Source organism: Triticum urartu, chromosome 5, assembly GCF_003073215.2.
Source record: "Triticum urartu cultivar G1812 chromosome 5, Tu2.1, whole genome shotgun sequence".
Taxonomy (NCBI): domain Eukaryota; kingdom Viridiplantae; phylum Streptophyta; class Magnoliopsida; order Poales; family Poaceae; genus Triticum; species Triticum urartu.
The window spans coordinates 400,201,268-400,220,762 of record NC_053026.1 but is presented as its reverse complement, the minus strand read 5'-3'; the positions used below and the strand labels follow the sequence as shown (position 1 = coordinate 400,220,762).

Genomic DNA, 19,495 nt, shown 5'->3' with positions numbered 1-19,495 from the left:
CCACGATACTTCTCTAGTTGTGTCATGGCAAATCTTTATCTAGAGCATGGGAAATTTCTGAAGACATGTGTGCGAATTTCTCCGTTGTAGCATGTAATTCTCCATGTTATATCATGACAATTCTTCTCTTTGCAACATCGTAAATCATGGGCATTTGTGGCAATTTTCGTGTTCGGTAGGAAAATTATCCCCTTTGCATGGGCATTTGTGGCAATTTTCGTGTTCGGTAGGAAAATCTCCCCTTTGCAACACGGTGGACATTTGTGGCAACTTTCTCATGATGTAGGATGTCAATTCTTTTTTTGTTGTACCATAGCAACCCTCTTCTTCCTTCATGGCAATTACTCAAGAGGTAGCATGACAATTATTCTATATTGCAGCATGGAAATCCTTGCACACATGGCAACATGGAAATTTTTGCTGATAGCATTGCCATAGCATGGCAATTTCTCTTTGATAGTATGGCAAAAAAAAATTGTTGAGGAGGGGGAAAGGGGTGAGGGGTATGTAGGGGAGGGCCCTTTGAGCGTTCGCTTGGAAGGTCATTGGGAGGGAACGCATGGACATTCGTTTGCTCGTTTGACGCTAGCTGAGGGAACAACCGTTTGCTCTGGCCACCATCTAGGGGGTGTATGCCAGCTATTGGCTTCCATTGTAAAATGTCGTTGAGCATAACAATGAATAAGTATTTTTCCTTCCCTTAAAGTTCAACAATCCAAATCATAACTCGATTCATTTCTAACTTTTGAACTAGACCAATAGTTTGTGGTGGTGCGGCGGCGGCGGATGCGACACAATCCTCGAAACTGTATTTCCTTTAGGGGAAACACGTGATTTAACCTTCTGGCTCGGTCAGCCAACGCCAATGTCCACACATCATTTTTCTTATTGAAGATGTTGGGTCGAAATTCCATTTCAATGGTGATAGCCCTAGGTTTGTCCATGTGGTTTGACCAGCCAACATTAGCGCGTGAGCCATGATTCCATCTTCAAGGTGCTATCATGCAGTCACATCCTTCGTTAGGTCACATGTCGCTTGGTTGCCTCAGATATTTTTTTTTCTTTCTGTATGCCAATTTGTTGGGTATCAATGAGGCTTTGCCTTTTTTAGAAAATAGGAACCACACAAAATCTGCCTTGATCAACAAATGAATATTGCAACTAATGAAAATAGAAACAAATTGCACAATATTTCTCCTTATGGTGGAATTGAACTAGAGAATCAAATGTGTTTTCCATATAAACTTCCGGCAATTGAATCACATTATCTTAACAAATATTACTCCCTCCGTTCACTTTTGTAAGTCATTTCAGACAACTCAAAATGGGTTGTTTTGTACATTGTCTGAAATGTCTTCAAGGTCTTATGAAAGTGAACAGAGGGAGTATATAATTTCAGATAATATAGGAGGGTTGCCCTTCATATAGCCATAGCCCTGCCAGAGTGGAGTAGAAGAGAATAAATGTAAGAAGAATATAGTAATCATATCTTAGTCAATTGGGTTTCAAAAAGAAAAAGGTCATGCCTTGATGAACAAATGGATGTTATAGTCGACAAACATGTAATGAATTGCAAAATATTTCTCATCATCACAAAGGAACCTACAGAAGTATAACAAATGAATGTTACAAGTGATGAAGATGCAAATGAATTGCACAATATTTATCATCATAACAAAGGAACCTACAAAAGTATCACAGCTTCCATCTATACATTTTAATATACACCGCGGTTTCACAATAACGCCAGTGTCAGAGTGAAAACCATTACATTATCAAATCAAAATTAATAGGATTCGACCAGAGTAAAATCTGCTTCGTCACCACGAATCACATGATTTCCTACTAACTACAATTTCAGCTTTATCTTCTCGGACCATTTGAATATATCAGAATACACCTGATCACCACCAATTTCCTCACCGGTTGCCCCAGCAGCAATCCTGATAATATCCTCCATTAAAGCAAAGTTCCCCATAATATCAACGTGGGCACCACTCTGTGTGCCCCTGCCTTCGAGGAGATTCGAGGGTGGAGAATGACTATACTCTCTCACGTAAGTCTTGCTGCCAGAAGGGTTGAAGCGAGTTTTTCCACGCCATGCTTTGGCACACATATACCCTGAACTAAGAACTGGAACAGTCTCGTCACCATTCGACATGTAAACACCACCTTTCAAGCAGCTATTCTCATCCCCACCCTCAGCTGAGGCATCTATCTGAAAGGGTATATAACACTCTGCCTGTGGGGATAATTTATAGACATATGCTCTTTCGGTAGGAATGCCTACTCCATACATCGAAAATATTTCCATTTCAGGCGCATCTGGTAGTCTGCAAATGAAAAGGATGTAAGATAGCATTCATAAACCAACCAAAATAATACACAATATTTGCAAGATTTTGTATGCATGATCGCCATGCAGCAGATTTTTTTTACAGAACATGCTTTCTTGAAAAAAAAACTAATGTAGGTAACTGAATTAAAATGAGAATGCTGGCAAAAGGTTCTTACTTTGTCTCCAAGGGGTTTGACCAATACTTGTAGTGGCCATATTTTGGATCATCCAAGTTATCAGCAATTCCATATGAAAAATGAACACTACCACGCTGCATCATCCTTGGAGCAACAAAGTTAAAAAGATCTATGATAGAGCCTGCGGTGAAAGCTTTGTAGTCTGAAACTGCCTTTATTCCACCCCACCCTAATTCCTGATACTCTGTCCAGACATCCCGGCATGATGTATTCGAATGGGCAAGATTATTACCTTTGACAGCATCCTGAAATGACGATAATAAGTTTTTTCTGTGCTCACAGCTCAATTTCCAGATAACTACACGTTCCAACTAAATATATCACTATCTTGCATCAAGAGTACACCACAAGGTGCTCACAGCTCACCTTGAAGAAAATAACCCATTCTACATACAGTCATATAATACTAGCAAGACAGGTAAATATATCACACTATCTTATATAAAAAAGCAAATCAAGAGCTTCATGTGGTGAACTGGAAGGCTTAAACTGGAGCAAATTCTTAGACAAACAGTTACTTCTTCAGGAATCAGGACTGAACCAGCTAGAATTTAAGCCAACAATGTAGATCATAATGCAATACAAAATGATGAGCGTTGCATACGAGTTTCGCTGAAACAATGAACGAGGTACAGTTTGAGCCAGCAGTGTTCGATTATAAATGTGATATAAAATTATCATTGTCAAATAGAAGAGTTCCACTGCCAGAATTGATGGAGTTTAACAAAATAACAGCGCAACTAACAAACTGAATACATGTCAGATCAAAGATTTCTGGAATAAGAATAATGCTAATTATTAAAGGCACTGACAAGTACTCCCTCAGTTCAAAAATAATTGAAGTCTTAGAATTGTCCTAAGTCAAACTTCATTAAGTTTGACTGAGTATATATAAAAATATATCAACATCTACAAAACCAAATGTACTGAACTAGATTCTTTATGAAATATATTTTCGTATTATATATATTTAAAATTGTAGATCTTTGCAGATAACTTAGAAAAGTTTGTCTTAGAAATATCCTAGAACTTCAATTATTTTCAACGGAGGGAGTAGTTAAAGACAATACCACAGACCTAGGAAAATAGTGATTTGCATGTATGATGGTCGTAAATAAATAGAAGCTGGTATGCTTATGTTATGCTTCTGAATACTCACACGGAATTCTATCTGCTCAATATTTGAAGCCGGAGCTTCCGCTACATCTTTTCCAAAAGATACCATTCTTCCAAAGTTCACAGGCTCTGGATTAACTTCGACAGGTTCCCCATGAACATCCTTAGAAACCTCTGAATCATTGGTCTTCCGCTTCTTGGATTTACACTCAAAACCATCTTCTGGAGACCAATCCAAACCTCCCCAAATAGTCTCACCACCTTTAGGGAGCATTGACATTGTTGAATCCCATGTACGGGTCATTCGCATCAAGTGTCGCAAGGTCTGAAGTCCAAGAAAATCTGAGTCCAGCATTTCTGGTGCAATAGCTCTGTACATGAATGACATAATATTTAGGCCTTATACCACCCACGGTAAATTTCTGTTAATCAAATAAGGAAAAGAACGGCAGGATACTATACCACCCACGGCAACAAATTTATGTTTCAAGTGAAACCAGTAACCTATATACTCAAAACAGTAACCATTTACAGTTCTAAAACTGAACAACGGCCATGCTAATACTCCCTCCGTTTCTTTTTAGTCTGCATATAAAGGTTTGGTCAAAGTCAAGCTTTGTAAAGTTTGACTAACTTTATATTAAAAAATATCAACATTCACAACATGAAATCAATATTTCCAGATGCACCATGAAATGTATTTTCATATTATATAGTTTTAGTATTGTAGATGTTCAGATTTTTTAATATAAATTTGGTCAAACTTTGTGTAGTTTGACTTTGACCAAAACTTATACGCAGAGTAAAAAGAAACGGAGGGAGTACTTTACATGGTCCATCCATCAAAGTAGATTAATCCAGCAAGGTTACATAAGCTTGGAACTTGTATCTTGTTTGCAACAGAACACCTTATGCATGTTAGTGTTGTGTGACTAACAAACGACCATTAGATGTGCGATGATAGGAGATTCATACTTGGGATCATGGACTGGCGTAACAATGAACAACATAATACAACCTATACTTTGGTATTAGTACGGTTGTAAAGAACATGGCAAGGATTCTGCAAATACAAAACCATCTTAACAGATGAATGGCACCACTAACAGAGAAATGCCTAGACATGTGCCGCATGATTACTTTAATTGCTTAGAACAATTGATAAGGATACAAACAGAACACAGAATTGCTTAGACTGCTTATAACTATAACATGGGTGCAATCATCAGTTTAGACGCTATCAACTACCCAGCCTCAAAACAACTGAAACAACCAATACCAGCAGGTGCTTCTCCGTTGTGAAAAATAAGTCAGAGAAATCATGTCTACTTGAAATTCACCTCAAAAGGTATCAAAAGGGGAACCACTGTTATCAGATACTCCCTCCGTCCCAAAATAAGTGACTCAGCATTATACTAACTTTGTCCTAAAGTTAGTACAAAGTTGAGTCACTTATTTTGGGACGGAGGGAGTAGTACATAATGACTTTATGTAATGCAACTTCAAACTTCTAAACTAGATCAAGTACTTCCCGGCCACATGGTCCTTATCACAGAACACAGGTTAATCACTATGGTCATATCATACTATAGGTGTAACCATGCAGTCATGAATTCAACAATGACTTACAATCATTTATTACCATAGTTACAAATTAGCTATGCGCAAGTAAGACGTGAGAATAAAAGTATAGAGCTAGATGACTTGAATACTTGATGTCCTTGCCACTACGGGTTAAAGCACGCACAGTATCCTGTGGCCAACTGACAAGCATAATTCAGAATGTGCGTGGGGCGTGGGCGTGGGCATGGGTGTGTGTTGAATTGTAATTCTATAACAAATAACATGATTTCAGTAGGCACATTAAACATCAGCTACCAAACTTTTATAACTTGAATTACCTAGCAACAGCAACATCTTTGGCTTCAGATGAGAAAAGCCCAGCAACAGCCTTTGGAACTCCTAAGAAAGGCCCACCAATGTTTGCTACAGCTTTGATGTGCTTTGCACACCAATCAGGACCACCACCACCACCCATGGGAGAAGGTGCTTCTACCCACTTCATAAAATGAAGAAAATAGAGAACTCCCATGGAATGTGGGATCACCACCGCCCTATTTCCACCATTAGTCGCTACCAAGAGCTCAATGTTACTCTTTATTCTGCTCAATGTTTGATCACGGGTCTGCAGATGGCAATTTAAGTTAGAAACATGACAGAGCATCATATATCAGTAGCATTCACATAACGAAGAAAATATAGCTAATGATGCAATCTATGTCATACCTCAGTGTTCTGGAATGATAACCTCCAATCATAAGCAGCCATGTACATGTTCTTTTCTTCATATCCAATCCGAGCTAAATTGGCAATCAGGACTGCCCAAACAAAATAGCCAGGGACAAAATAGTCAGCTGCGACAAGGCCTGTGACCGGCCTAACTCTTATTCCTGGTTTATCTAATCCAGTTTCGTTGTCCAATGACATATGTTCAATCCAGCATAAAGGCCTGAAAAATGTTTCAAGAGGATTAAAGAGATTACAAGCAGAAGCAGGTCTGTGATAGTGCACAACTATACCCAAAAGAATGCTCTAGCAAAATGAAGGAGACTAGTACAATAACCAACTTAGAGTATATGATAAGTAAGCTTTGATGACTGCAGGCAAAACATAAAGAGCGCATATTCTAGGCAAAAGCTCCTTCAGTAGAAAGAGTTGGAAAAAATAAACAATAAACTAAAAATCAAAAAGTAACAAACTCTGTAACATGTAACCTTAGCAGTAGTGACTGTAATACAGCATCAAATGAAGTATAACTCTCGGGTCAATCCATGTTACAGCGGGCAGTATAGCATCTAGCTTTGCATGGATATTTCAGTTTCAAGACTGAAGCTATGTCATAAGAGATTTAGACTCTGCTTCTATTTGTAAAACATCAACTTCATTCTTGGTAACAGGGTTCAGGATATTAAATTTGTTCAGACTGTAACGTCTTAATGCAGGTATTTACGACAAAGTAAATGCAATGCCATATACCATGTAACAACTAATCCCACAAGAAATTGCTACAGTGCTGAACTTTTAATGTCATATATACACAAGCCCCTGAATGAGATTTCTAATTTCCCAAGGGAATGCAGGAATCGAAATTGAACGAAGAAACGAAACACTAAAAGACTACATTAATTAGTTTTCTAGCACATAAGTTTTAGGATTCAAATTAGGCTTTTCTCTAAACAAGATATTTTACTGTAGAATCTGAAGTTTTGCAAACAAGTAGAGCACCAAGATTACCACCCCTGCCAAAATGTGACTGTAAATAAAGGCAGTTACTTCAATGCAAAGTGAGTCATCTACTTTTCCTACATAGGGATAGCTCAACAACACAAGGCTTAGAAGGAATAGCAGGTATGCTGTTCAGGGATCACGTTATTACTCTCACCAGAAAGTAGGCAACATCGACCTTTCCAGAAAAGCAGTATTTGAATAATAAATAATGAAACAGTCGGATATAAATATCTACTCCAAAAGGCATCCCATGACTACATCGAAAGCTTTGTTTAACGCAAATTATAATTTCTCCTAAAGGACCTGAACACACATAATCTAGATTTCTCTTGTACAAGAATTTCCCTATATCAACATCCCCTCATAGCCAGTGGGGGACACAATGTTGCCTAGTTTTACAACATGTGCACTCCATGCAGCTCTCAAAGTCACATCTTGCCCACTCAAATCCTGCTCCCATGCTAGTAACAAAAAACAGCATTTCAAGGCAGCTGAAAGTGATTGTCACACCCAACATTTCATAGAAATATCCCAAGTACTTACACAATTAAACAGTACAAAACTAGCTTAAGAAACACAAATAAAGTTCAAATTACCAAGAATTCTAATCCCTCCACCGTAACAAATCAACCATTGAGAAAGTAATAAAAACCATCCAAAATTGGAACCAACTTTCTATTGAGCACCTAAGTCCCAGTTCTTGACTGAGCACCTCGCCATTGAGGAATCATACACCCTAACCCAGACTTCAGAAGATCTGGAATGAACCTCTAGTCCTACAGCTCAGACACATTAATAAGATATATAAAAGAAATCTACGGAAAGGGCGTTAGAGAACACGAGGTATTGACAGCCTATGGAATCAGACTACTGTCCTGAAGTCCTAACTCTGCCAAAACAATTCCCAAAAGCTCGACAAACAACAAAGCAAGCCAAAAAGAATAACATGGGACTCATTCTATTAAAGGATCCTAGCGTCGATTGCTAAAGCAGCCCTAATAACGACCAAACAAAGTTAGAGACTTAATGGACACGCGACGGATGCGAATGCAACACCTAACAGGTAAGAAAGCGACCTCTTGTACACGTCGCCGAATGTGCCGCCCCAGAGGCGCTTCCGGAAGAGCCCCTCGGCGCAGTGATGGCCCTCCCAGAGCTCGAGGCCTCCCGTGACGATCCCCGGCACGAAGATGACGGGGTGCTTGGCGTGCAACCCCTCCTTCTGCAGCTTGACCCCGGGCGGGTCCGGGAGCGGGCCCGTGATGGCCTCCGTTACGTACTGCGGGAAGGAGGCCGGCATGGCGTTGTAGAGGAAGAGCAGCAGCCACCAGGAGGAGCAGACGCAGCCGACGAGCCAGCAGCAGCTGTCCACGCACGACCACTTGCCCCTGGCCCGCCGGCCGGCCTCCTTGGACGGCGGCGCGGAGGCGGAGGAGGACGGCTGCTCCTGCGCCGGCTTCTTCCCCTTGTCCTTGTCCTTGTCGTCGTGGTCGGAGCCATTGCTGTCGTCGCCCGGCGAGGGCGGCGGCGGCGACTGCTGCTGCCTCCGCCTCCGTAGGAGCGACATGGCGCGCGCGCGGGGGCGAATGGGATCGGCGGGCGGGGGCGGGGCTACCTGCGCGGGCGCACTCGCATCGCCGGCGGCGGCCGGGAGGGGGCCTGGCCCGCGAAACCCTAAGCCGGCGGCGGGGCCCAAGGAGGCGGAGGGGGCGAGGTCGGGAGGGGCGGGGCGGCCTCGCGGGGCTAGCGTTTGTGAGGTCGGGAGAGGGAGGAGGCTCGAGGCCGTAGGCGACCGTCGCGCCGCACCGGAGCGATCCCTGCGCCCGATGTACGTGCGCCGAGCTGGCCACGGGTGCCTGCCTACGTGGGCCCGGCGGCACGGGACGGGTCTGTGGTTCGTGAAGACGCGGTGCGGGTGGGGCGGAGTTCGCCTGCCTCTATTGATTGGAACCTGTGTGGGGCCCAGGGGTGGCCGTCAAGGACGGGGACGGTGAAGTGGGGCCGGCGTAGCTTGCAGAAATGATAATGGCGATCCAACCAGAGCAGAGCCTCGCCAAAACGTGATCTTTCTGGGTTTTTTTACGGTGAAACGTGATCTTTCGGTTGGCACGGTTTTTCTTTTTTCCATTTATTACATACATTCAAGGTGCAGAGCACGATCCATTCTCATGTAATAATGGACTTAAAAAACCCCGCAAAAAATGGACCTAAAATAATTTAAATTCCTGTGAATATATTCATTAACTATTTATGGAATCCAACGTATTATCTTATATTGTGAGACGGAGGGAGTACATCGCTTTTCGAGTATCTATTTTCAAATTTTGAGAAATATTACTAGTCAAAAATTTTAATGTTTAGCCTTATCTTGTCTAGAACGACAGCTTTAACAAGACAAGAGGGATATCTAGATAGCATGAGGGAATGTTTTTACTCCAGATGTCACATATAAGTTTTCCTAAAGCTGGCAGCTTATCAATTGGCATGTCAACTCATCCACTGACTCGTGTTCTCCTTGTAAATATTTCTACTGCCCTTGAAACCCCCCATGCACCTCGCTTTGCTAGTGGTCCTAGCAAGATCGTCCTTCTTCTTCCGTGATGGTCGTCCTTCTCCCTGTTGGCGCTAATCGAATGGTTGTATGATTCCATGTTCATTGGGTGGCATCTCATTGCCCTTGTCGTTCCCCTAGCATGCCTATTCTTTTGTCATGATGATCGTCCTTCTCTCTGTTGGCGGTAAATCGAATGGTTGTATGATTTCATGTTCATTAGGTGAGATCTCATTGCCCTTGTCGCTCCCCTAGCACACCTACCCCAATGAACCTATCATTAGGGTGCAATTAGGTGGCAAGCAACCACGCCATGCACAATGTCGGCTTTCAAGTTGTGTTGTGGGTGGTGATTATGGTACATGACTACGACTAAACTCCCGCCATGAGACGCTGTCGCATTTCGGCATGCATGCATCATTCGTTTGTTCTATATGGATAGTCAGTTTCAGCACGTATGTCGGTCATCCAACAACATCCATATGCCCTCGTATGCATTTTGTTCCTGGGCGGCAATATCAAAGACAATGACTTCATATCCTGACATGTGCAGTCCCACTCGAACATCATGATCCAGCAGACCCACATCTACATAGTGGTGGGGAATGGGCACCAGATCAACACAAATGGCCTTCACATTGTGCTCATATCGTGTCAACCTTAACATTAGGAGTCATTGCGTTGTAGATATACGAAGGGAATTTTTAAGATGGATGAAATTTGTATTGAAAGCGGACATTGGTGGCGATAGAAAAAATATATTATTCACAGCTGAAGTGTTTTTATAAAAAACAAATCATTTGGCCTCAATTTCAGTCTTTGTGGAAATGCTCAATGCAAATTATGTTGGCAATTTCAATTTGTAACAATAGCAGCATCGAATAAAAATTATATAATGTATTATTGTCATAAAGCAAGTATTTAAAGTTGTCAGAACCAAATTATTGGTGTGTTGAAAATAAAATAGTTATTATGTTGGTTTTTTGGTGGAATAATTATTATGTTGGTTTCACTGTGGAAAATTCTCAAGTCGTGTTGGTTAAAGGAAAAGTTCTTTCTATGAAAGCGTGGCGTGTAATCAAATCGAGATTTATTTGATACACATGTTAGTTTGAAATAATCTATGATTTACATGATTTGTTGCCTAAATGTGTTAGAGTTAACGTTGGTGTGTTTTTTACGTACTTGCTTTCTGAGTATATGATACAAAGATTTATGCTTTGCAATTGCCGACAAAGATATTACTGTATACTCTTCGGTGTTTTTTTAACACGATACGAACAGATGCCCATACATATACACACACTCATAAGTATGACCGCACGTGCATTCTAATCCTATGAGCACCTTTAAGAGATTGAGCCGGCACATTATCTTGAGATTGGCGAAGTCGCCACAAACCTCCTTATCTTCGACGAGAACGTCTTCTCCACTAAACGCACATAGTCGAAACAACTAAAATAAATTTAGGAAAATACGAGCGGCCCAATTAAAATTTAGAGGTTCTCCATCAGAATCAAAGGGTCTGAAATATTATGCCAAGCTTCGGGTGACATGTAACATATATTTTGCTAAAACTGTTTAGGGCCTCTTTGATTCAAAGGATTTTCATAAGATTTTTAAAGGATTAAAATTCTTGGGAAATTTTCTTATGTTGGCTGTTTGATTCGTAGGATTGAATCATGTAAGAATTTTTCCTAAGAATTCATTTGTACTATATTTCATAGGAATTCTAACATCCACTCCAACATTTTAAAATAAATCATTTGTTTTTTCATTGGCATAATCAAACAAATTTAAATCCTATAAGAATCCAATAACCATGTCATTCCAATCCTACATTTTTTCTATTCCTGCATTTTTGCAATCCTACGAATTAAAGAGGCCCTTAAATAGAAACCCATCCTCGTTCTGCAGATCCGGCTGGAGTTTGGTTTGATATTCTTTCGTGACATTCTGAATCTAGCAGCAACTTATCTCCACGGCACTATATGCAACTACGATTCTTTCTAGCACGGTGGTGAGAGAACATAAGCATTTTTCTTTCTCGGGGAGGATAAGAGCATCACCAGCCGTTGGCCCACTAGGGGTTCGTAAAATAGCCGTCTGAGGGCGAACCGACGTAAAAATCGGCATGGGGGTTTTGGGGCTCCCAGGCGCCGGCCCCAGGGTCGTCCCCAGAAGGCGTTTTTACTTTTTTTTTTGAAAAAGAATTCAGCTAAAATTCGGCAAACGAACAAAGATTCGGCTAAAATTCGGCAAACATGACATTACTAAGGCGACTTAAATAGTTTTTTACATAGCAAAGTGAAGTACTTAAAAAACAAAGGCCGCAACTACAGGCCGAAGAACGCGTTGAGCGCGGCGAAGTCGTCGCCATCGCCGCCGTTGTCGCCGTCGTCCTTCTCCTCCTCCTTCATGCGGCCGCCCCTCTTGGACCCCTGCCCGGGGTCGCCCTGGCGGACCGGTGGCGGCGCGTCCTCGTCGCTGTCATCGTCGAGAACGACGACGCCTCCCTCGTCGCGGCCACGGCGCCGAGCGGCGATCTGCTCAAGGGTGCGGCACTGGCGCTCCAACTCCGTCCGCGCCAGTCTTCGCGCGCCCACTTCAAGGCCGCCGCGTCGGAGAGCTCCGGCTCGGTCTTCACGGCGGCGAGCCCTAGCTCGGTCTTCACGGAGGCGAGCCCGGGCTCCGTCTACACGGCGGCGACGAGCCCTGGCTCTGTCTTCGGCTTGATGAAGCGGGGAGGAGCCGAGGAGGAGGCGCGCCCGCCCTCATTGATAACGATGTCGGCGTTGCGGGTGCGCCGGCTGAGCGGCGTCTCCGCGGGCTGGGCCTTGACGCGGAACAGCACCGGTGACCCGGAGGAGGAGGAGCGGGAGGAGGAGGAGGAGGAAGAGGTCACCGTCCTCCTCGGCATCCATTCGCGTGGCGGGGCAGCAGAGTACGTCAAGGATGGGTCATTGCCGCCCTCGAGGTGTTGGAGGACGGCGTGGAGAGTGCTGCCTGGGGTGCCCCGCCATAGACAGCTGCCCTCGATGTTCTTCGTCCGCCGCACCACCGGTGCCACGTTGGTGGAGGCCAGTCGTTGCGCCTGCCGATGCTGGAAGTACGCCGCCCACGCCTCGTGATTGCCGGCGGCATACTGCGGGAGGGCCTGCTGCTCCTCCGTCAGCGACACCCGCACGCGGCCGACCTCGTTGGCGAAGTAGTCGGCACGCACGGTGACGTTGGGCAACGGGGGGATGGGAACGCCACCGGCACTGAGCTTTCACCGCCTCGGCGTGCGCATGTCAGGAGGCGCCGGGATGTTGGCCTCGAACAGCAAGCGGGTTTCCCACTCGTGCAACGAGCGGCGACCGAAGCCATTGGCCGCCGCCCCATCGCCGGGGAACCGCTCGCCCATCGTCGCGTCTGGGCATGGGGAGAGAGAGGGGGAGTAGCGTCGACGGCGGCTACGCACGGGAAGAGAGAGGCAGTGCTCGACGGTTGTGGGCGAGGTGTGGCCACAGGCTTGGGGTAGGCGTTGCTTTATAGCGGGCGGGGGCTAGGCGCCGTGCGTACGCGTGGCGGGAGGGGGGCGTCACCGTGTCGTTCGCGAGGAATTAATGAAAGGCTGACTGACGGCAGCCTTGGCATTGATTCCTCGCGGGAAACCGAGACGCTGTGAGAACGACGAGGCGAGTGTTCTGACTCGGTGGGCCCGCAGCCAGCGCACCGGGTTCAGCCTGAATCCGCCAGCGTTAGTTTTGGCCTAAACCGGCCAAAAATAAATTTTTGGAGATGTGATTAGGCCGATTTTTAAACGTTGGCATTAAAAAATTGTGAGGGACCTATTATGGACGTGGCTGAAGATGCTCTAAGCATTTCTTTACGGAGAGATTCTCTGGATGTACTATCCACTAGAATCCTGTCTGTTTTGCTCGGGGAAAGATGTTGGGTGTCGGATCACACGGGCGTCGGCAGTGGGCCCTTTAACGTTGAATCCTAGTCCTGGGATGGTGATATCTTATGAGCGACGCTGACACAATTGTCCGGAATAAATTCGCTATGGGTTGTACTGATCGCAGTTGCATCTGGACTTATTTTTCTCCGCTCACTACTGCGGGGCAGGAGTAGATCAGATACGGAAAGTTTTTTTTCTTTGTCCTCCACGTCAGTACCATCCATTCCAACCTTCAGTGCAAATGTGCAATATGTCGCTCGCGGAAACTGCTGCAGTGATCGTTGTGCATCAGCCCAACTCGAGAGAAGGAAAACAAAGGGAAAGGCCCACTCTCCGGCCCCTAACAAACAAACAATTGCACCTACGATCGGCCCACGTTTCGTCGTGGTCGGGAAGGAGCCCAGGCCCCCAACCACTTCGTTATCTCAGCTCAAATAAAAAGAAAAAAAACACTTCGTTGTCCCCTAGAAAAAGAACCTTGTTTGCCACGGCGGGTGCTTCCTGCCTTTGCTGGAGTCAGTCTGTATCTTCAATGTCGACCCCCCGCGCTCCCCACATCTCGATAACAAAATTTCTACCCCAACCACGCCGACCGACCCGTACATGCTCTTAAGTTTTATATAATCACGGCCCATGTGTTGTGCCTCGTCTACTTTTGGCTGATCACCAAATCCATCGCGTATGCTTCTAAGTTGTAATCACGCCGCACGGCTCGCTGCTTTGCTTTTGATCACATGCATGCAGACTTGCAGAGGCCAGAGGTGATGATCAGTGATCACTCTCGGTGTTACGTGCACCCGCAGCTGCAGACACGAAAGCCAAAAGTAATCTTAAGTAAGACGAGAAAAGGATTCGACTAAGTTTTGTTTAGTTTTAGTTGGGAGTGGAGCAGCTGCAGCTGCAGCGGAGTGGAGCAGCTCGGCGCTAGCACAGCAACCTCACCAGGGAAAAGAACGGCTTAACTACTGGTCTACTGCTAAGCACAGGCAATCAGTGGCGGCGTATTGATTTGTCACCACCGGGGGAGGAGCCAAAAGGGGCCTGGTTCGTTGGGGGACAGGCCACGCCCCCACCCCCATGTGCCGCCGTCGACCGGCCGAGCGCGTACGGGCCGGGCCTATTCCACCCCGCTCTGCGACAGCGGAACGGCGTCGCGTTTACGGCCGCGCGCCGGACGGCGGGGCCGATGGCGACGGGCGTGGGCTGTGCGCGATCTTGGCTGTCGTGGCCGTGTACCGGAAAGGCGGGGCGGGATGATGGAGCGCGCTCGAGTGGGCGTGATGGACGCCGTGGGGTGGACGTGCGATGCCGGGCGCGCGCGCGCGGCGTGGTCGCGGCATGCGCATGCATGCGGCCAGGGGCGCACGGGCGTCCTTGGTGCGCGCACCGCGTGGTGAGCGCGTCCACCGCACCACTCATTCAATCCAAATCCTCTTATCCATTCATACCGGGTACAACCATTATTGTGCTGGATCTTCGGAAGGGTGGAAATAAAGATAATAGAGCGCTTGGATATGAAACACATACATAAAAGAAATGACACTACAGTACTACCATGACCTTACGAGGTTCTAAAACACATACTCCATCCGTTCCCAAATATAAGTCTTTCTAAAGATTTCAACAAATGACTACATACAGAGCAAAATGAATAAATCTACACTTTAAAATATGTCTACATACATCTGTATGTTGTAGTCCATTTGAAATGTAAGACTTATATTTAGAAACGGGGGGAGTACAAGTGATTAGTAGTAGTATTTTTCTCATTTTTTTTGCACCTAAGCATATGAATGCATATCAACTGTATTCGATGACGCCATTCATATGATCCAATGAAACCCCAATAAAAAACCCACTACTTAGAGCATCTTCAATCAAACCACCCACTTTCCTCAAGTTCGGACGTACAGTCCATAACTGTCTGACTACCCAATCGAACGCAAACCTGTCTCATTTATCCGGGCTGTCCAACATTCTTCATATCCAATCCCATGAGAACCAAGGACGCGATGAGTGGTGCGAATGGGCCGGACCATTCTTCCCCCGAGTTGTTTTTCTTTTCTTTTCCGCGTTTTGCAGTCATTTTATTAAGAAAACATGTTTTTTAGGAGTTAGATATTTGAAACCCTATTAAAAATGGAAACATATATTTCATGAAAGAAATTAGTGTGTGTCTTATAAAAAGTCCTATGTATATTAAAAAAGTTCACCATGTATTAAAACCCTGTATAATGTGTATTAAAAAATGTTTGAAGTATACAACAAAAATTCAGTGTACATTAAAAAAATCAGCATGTATTAAAAATTGTTCAATGTGTATTAAAAAACGTTCGATTTATACAACAAAAATGTAAAAAGTTCATTGTATATTTAAAAGAAACAAACAAGAAAAAAGTGTAAAAATAAAAAGACAGAAAACAAAAATAAAAGAAGAGAAAGAAAACCAAAACAGAAGAAAAAAGATTTTAAAAAATAGAAAACGACAAAAAAATAAAAATAACCAAAGAAGGAAGGACACTTGGGTCGGCCCATTCGTGCCTGCCCTTCAGCGAAGGCTCGACTATTTGCCGCTCATGAGCAGCAAATAGGATATTTCGTAGTCCATAGATTATTGGGCAATCAAAGAACTCAACTATGATTTTGAACTTGCCGGTGAAAAGAGGTTATTTGAATATGAAAAATGCCAAGTTATTTAAAAAAAAAGTTAAAAGATGGCACGACAAAAGAATCCAAAAACGCGAATTCAAAGTTGGAGAATATGTTCTTTTGTACAACTCTCGTTTCAGATTCTTTGCAGAAAAATTTCTCTCCAAATGGGAAGGACCATATAATATAGAAGAAATTTATCGTTCTGGAGCTATCAAAATAAATAATGGCGAAGGTACTAACCCGAAGGTGATCAATGGACAAATAATCAAACATTATATCTCATGTACTTCATTAATGTTGAAAGCAATATTATCCAAACTATGACACCAGAGGAACATATAAAAGAAATCTTCCGGAACACTCCAGAATCGTGAAAAAAGAGGAGGTACGTGATACGGACTTCAACAAATTCGCAATTTTTTTGTCAGTTTTGAAATATTACAAAAATTAGGAAAATAAGAAGCAACTAGGAAGGCAACCCTGGTGGGCACAAGACACCAGGGCACGCCTGGCTTGCTAGGCGCCCCCGGGTGGGTTGTGTTGAAAATATGCCCTAGAGGCAATAATAAAATGGTTATTATTATATTTCCTTGTTCATAATAATTGTCTATTGTTCATGCTATAATTGTGTTATCCGGAAATTGTAATACATGTGTGAATATATAGACCACAACATGTCCCTAGTAAGCCTCTAGTTGACTAGCTCGTTGATCAATAGATGGTTATAGTTTCCTAACCATGGACATTGGATGTCATTGATAACGGGATCACATCATTAGGAGAATGATGTGATGGACAAGACCCAATCCTAAGCATAGCACAAGATCGTGTAGTTCGTTTGCTAGAGCTTTTCTAAGTGTCAAGTATCATTTCCTTAGACCATGAGATTGTGCAACTCCCGGATACTGTAGGAGTGCTTTGGGTGTGCCAAATGTCACAACGTAACTGGGTGGCTATAAAGGTACACTACAGGTATCTCCGAAAGTGTCTATTGGGTTGGCATGAATCGAGACTGGGATTTGTCACTCCGTATGACGGAGAGGTATCTCTGGGCCCACTTGGTAATGCATCATCATAATGAGCTCAGTGTGACTAAGTAGTTGGTCATGGGATCATGCACTACAGCACGAGTAAAGTGACTTGCCGGTAACAAGATTGAACGAGGTATTGGGATACCGACGATCGAATCTCGGGCAAGTAACGTACCGATTAACAAAGGGAATTGAATACGAGATTGATTGAATCCTCGACATCGTGGTTGATCTAATGAGATCATCGTGGAATATGTGGGAGCCAACATGGGTATCCAGATCCCGCTATTGGTTATTGGCCGGAGAGTTGTCTCGGTCATGTCTGCATGGTTCCCGAACCCGTAGGGTCTACACACTTAAGGTTCGGTGACGCTAGGGTTGTAGAGATGTTAGTATGCGGTAACCCGAAAGTTGTTCGGAGTCCCGGATGAGATCTCGGACGCCAAGAGGAGTTCCGGAATGGTCTGGAGGTAAAGATTTATATATAGGAAGACCAGTTTCGGCCACCGGGAAGGTTTCGGGGGTCACCGATATTGTCCCGGGACCGCCGGAAGGGTCCCGGGGGTCCACCGGGTGGGGCCACCTATCCCGAAGGGCCCCATGGGCTGAAGTGGGAAGGGAACCAGCCCCTGGTGGGCTGGTGCGCCCCCCTTGGGCCTTCCCCTGCACCTAGGGTTGGAAACCCTAGGGGTGGGGGGCGCCTCCACTTGGCTTGGGGGCCAAGCCACCCCTTGGCCGCCGCCCCCCATCTAGATGGGATCTAGAGGGGCCGGCGCCCCCTGGCCCCTATATATAGTGGAGGGGAGGGAGGGAAGCCGCACCCAAGTCCCTGGCGCCTCCCTCTCCCTCCATGACACCTCTCCCTCTCGTTGGTGCTTGGCGAAGCCCTGCCGAGATCCCGCTGCTTCCACTACCACACCGTCGTGCTGCTGGATCTCCATCAACCTCTCCTCTCCCCTTGCTGGATCAAGAAGGAGGATACGTATCTCCCAACCGTACGTGTGTTGAACGCGGAGGTGCCGTCCGTTCGACGCTCGGTCATCGATGATTTGGATCACGACGAGTACGACTCCATCAACCCCGTTCTCTTGAACGCTTTCGCTCGCGATCTACAAGGGTATGTAGATGCACTCCTATTCCCCTCGTTGCTAGATGACTCCATAGATTGATCTTGGTGATGCGTAGAATTTTTTTAAATTCCTGCTACGTTCCCCAACAGTGGCATCATGAACTAGGTCTATGCCTAGTTTCTATGCACGAGTAGAACACAAGTTGTTGTGGGCGTTGATTTTGTCAATTTACTTGCCGTTACTAGTCTTATCTTGATTCGGCGGCATCGTGGGATGAAGCGGCCCAGACCGACCTTACACGTACGCTTACGTGAGACTGGTTCCACCGACTGACATGCACTAGTTGCATAAGGTGGCTAGCGGGTGTCTGTCTCTCCCACTTTAGTCGGATCGGATTCGATGAAAATGGTCATTATGAAGGGTAAATAGAAATTGGCATATCACGTTGTGGTTTTGGCGTAGGTAAGAAACGTTCTTGCTAGAAACCTATAGAAGCCACGTAAAACTTGCAACAACAATTAGAGGACGTCTAACTTGTGTTTTGCAGCATATGCCGTGTGATGTGATATGGCCAAAAGGATGTGATGAATGATATATGTGATGTATGAGATTGATCATGTTCTTGTAATAGGAATCACGACTTGCATGTCGATGAGTATGACAACCGGCAGGAGCCATAGGAGTTGTCTTAATTTATTTATGACCTGCGTGTCAACATAAACGTCATGTAATTACTTTACTTTACCGCTAACCGTTAGCCATAGTAGTAGAAGTAATAGTTGACGAGACAACTTCATGAAGACACGATGATGGATATCATGATGATGGAGAACATGGTGTCATGCCGGTGACGACGATGATCATGGCGCCCCGAAGATGGAGATCAAAAGGAGCAAAATGATATTGGCCATATCATGTCACTATTTGATTGCATGTGATGTTTATCATGTTTTACATCTTATTTGCTTAGAACGACGGTAGCATAAATAAGATGATCCCTCACAATAATTTCAAGAAAGTGTTCCCCCTAACTGTGCATCGTTGCTAAGGTCCGTTGTTCCGAAGCACCATGTGATGATCGGGTGTGATAGATTCTAACGTTCGCATACAACGGGTGTAAGCCAGATTTACACACGCAATACACTTAGGTTGACTTGACGAGCCTAGCATGTACAAACATGGCCTCGGAACATTGAAGACCGAAAGGTCGAACATGAGTCGTATAGAAGATACGATCAACATGAAGATGTTCACCGATGATGACTAGTCCGTCTCACGTGATGATCGGACACGACCTAGTTGAATC

The 19,495-nt window shown here is 44.7% G+C and overlaps 1 protein-coding gene across 1 annotated transcript; it reads right to left on the bottom strand.

Moving 5' to 3' along the window:
* Positions 1–1,648: 1,648 nt before the first annotated feature.
* Positions 1,649–8,747, bottom strand: LOC125509275 (phospholipid:diacylglycerol acyltransferase 1). Its single transcript, XM_048674203.1, has 6 exons — positions 8,016–8,747; positions 5,938–6,160; positions 5,553–5,836; positions 3,695–4,022; positions 2,515–2,780; positions 1,649–2,333 (listed from the first exon to the last, which is right to left on the bottom strand). The coding sequence occupies exons 1-6, from the start codon at positions 8,504–8,506 to the stop codon at positions 1,850–1,852; spliced, it is 2,076 nt and encodes a 691-aa protein (XP_048530160.1). The 5' UTR covers positions 8,507–8,747; the 3' UTR covers positions 1,649–1,849.
* Between the last annotated feature and the right edge of the window lie 10,748 nt (positions 8,748–19,495).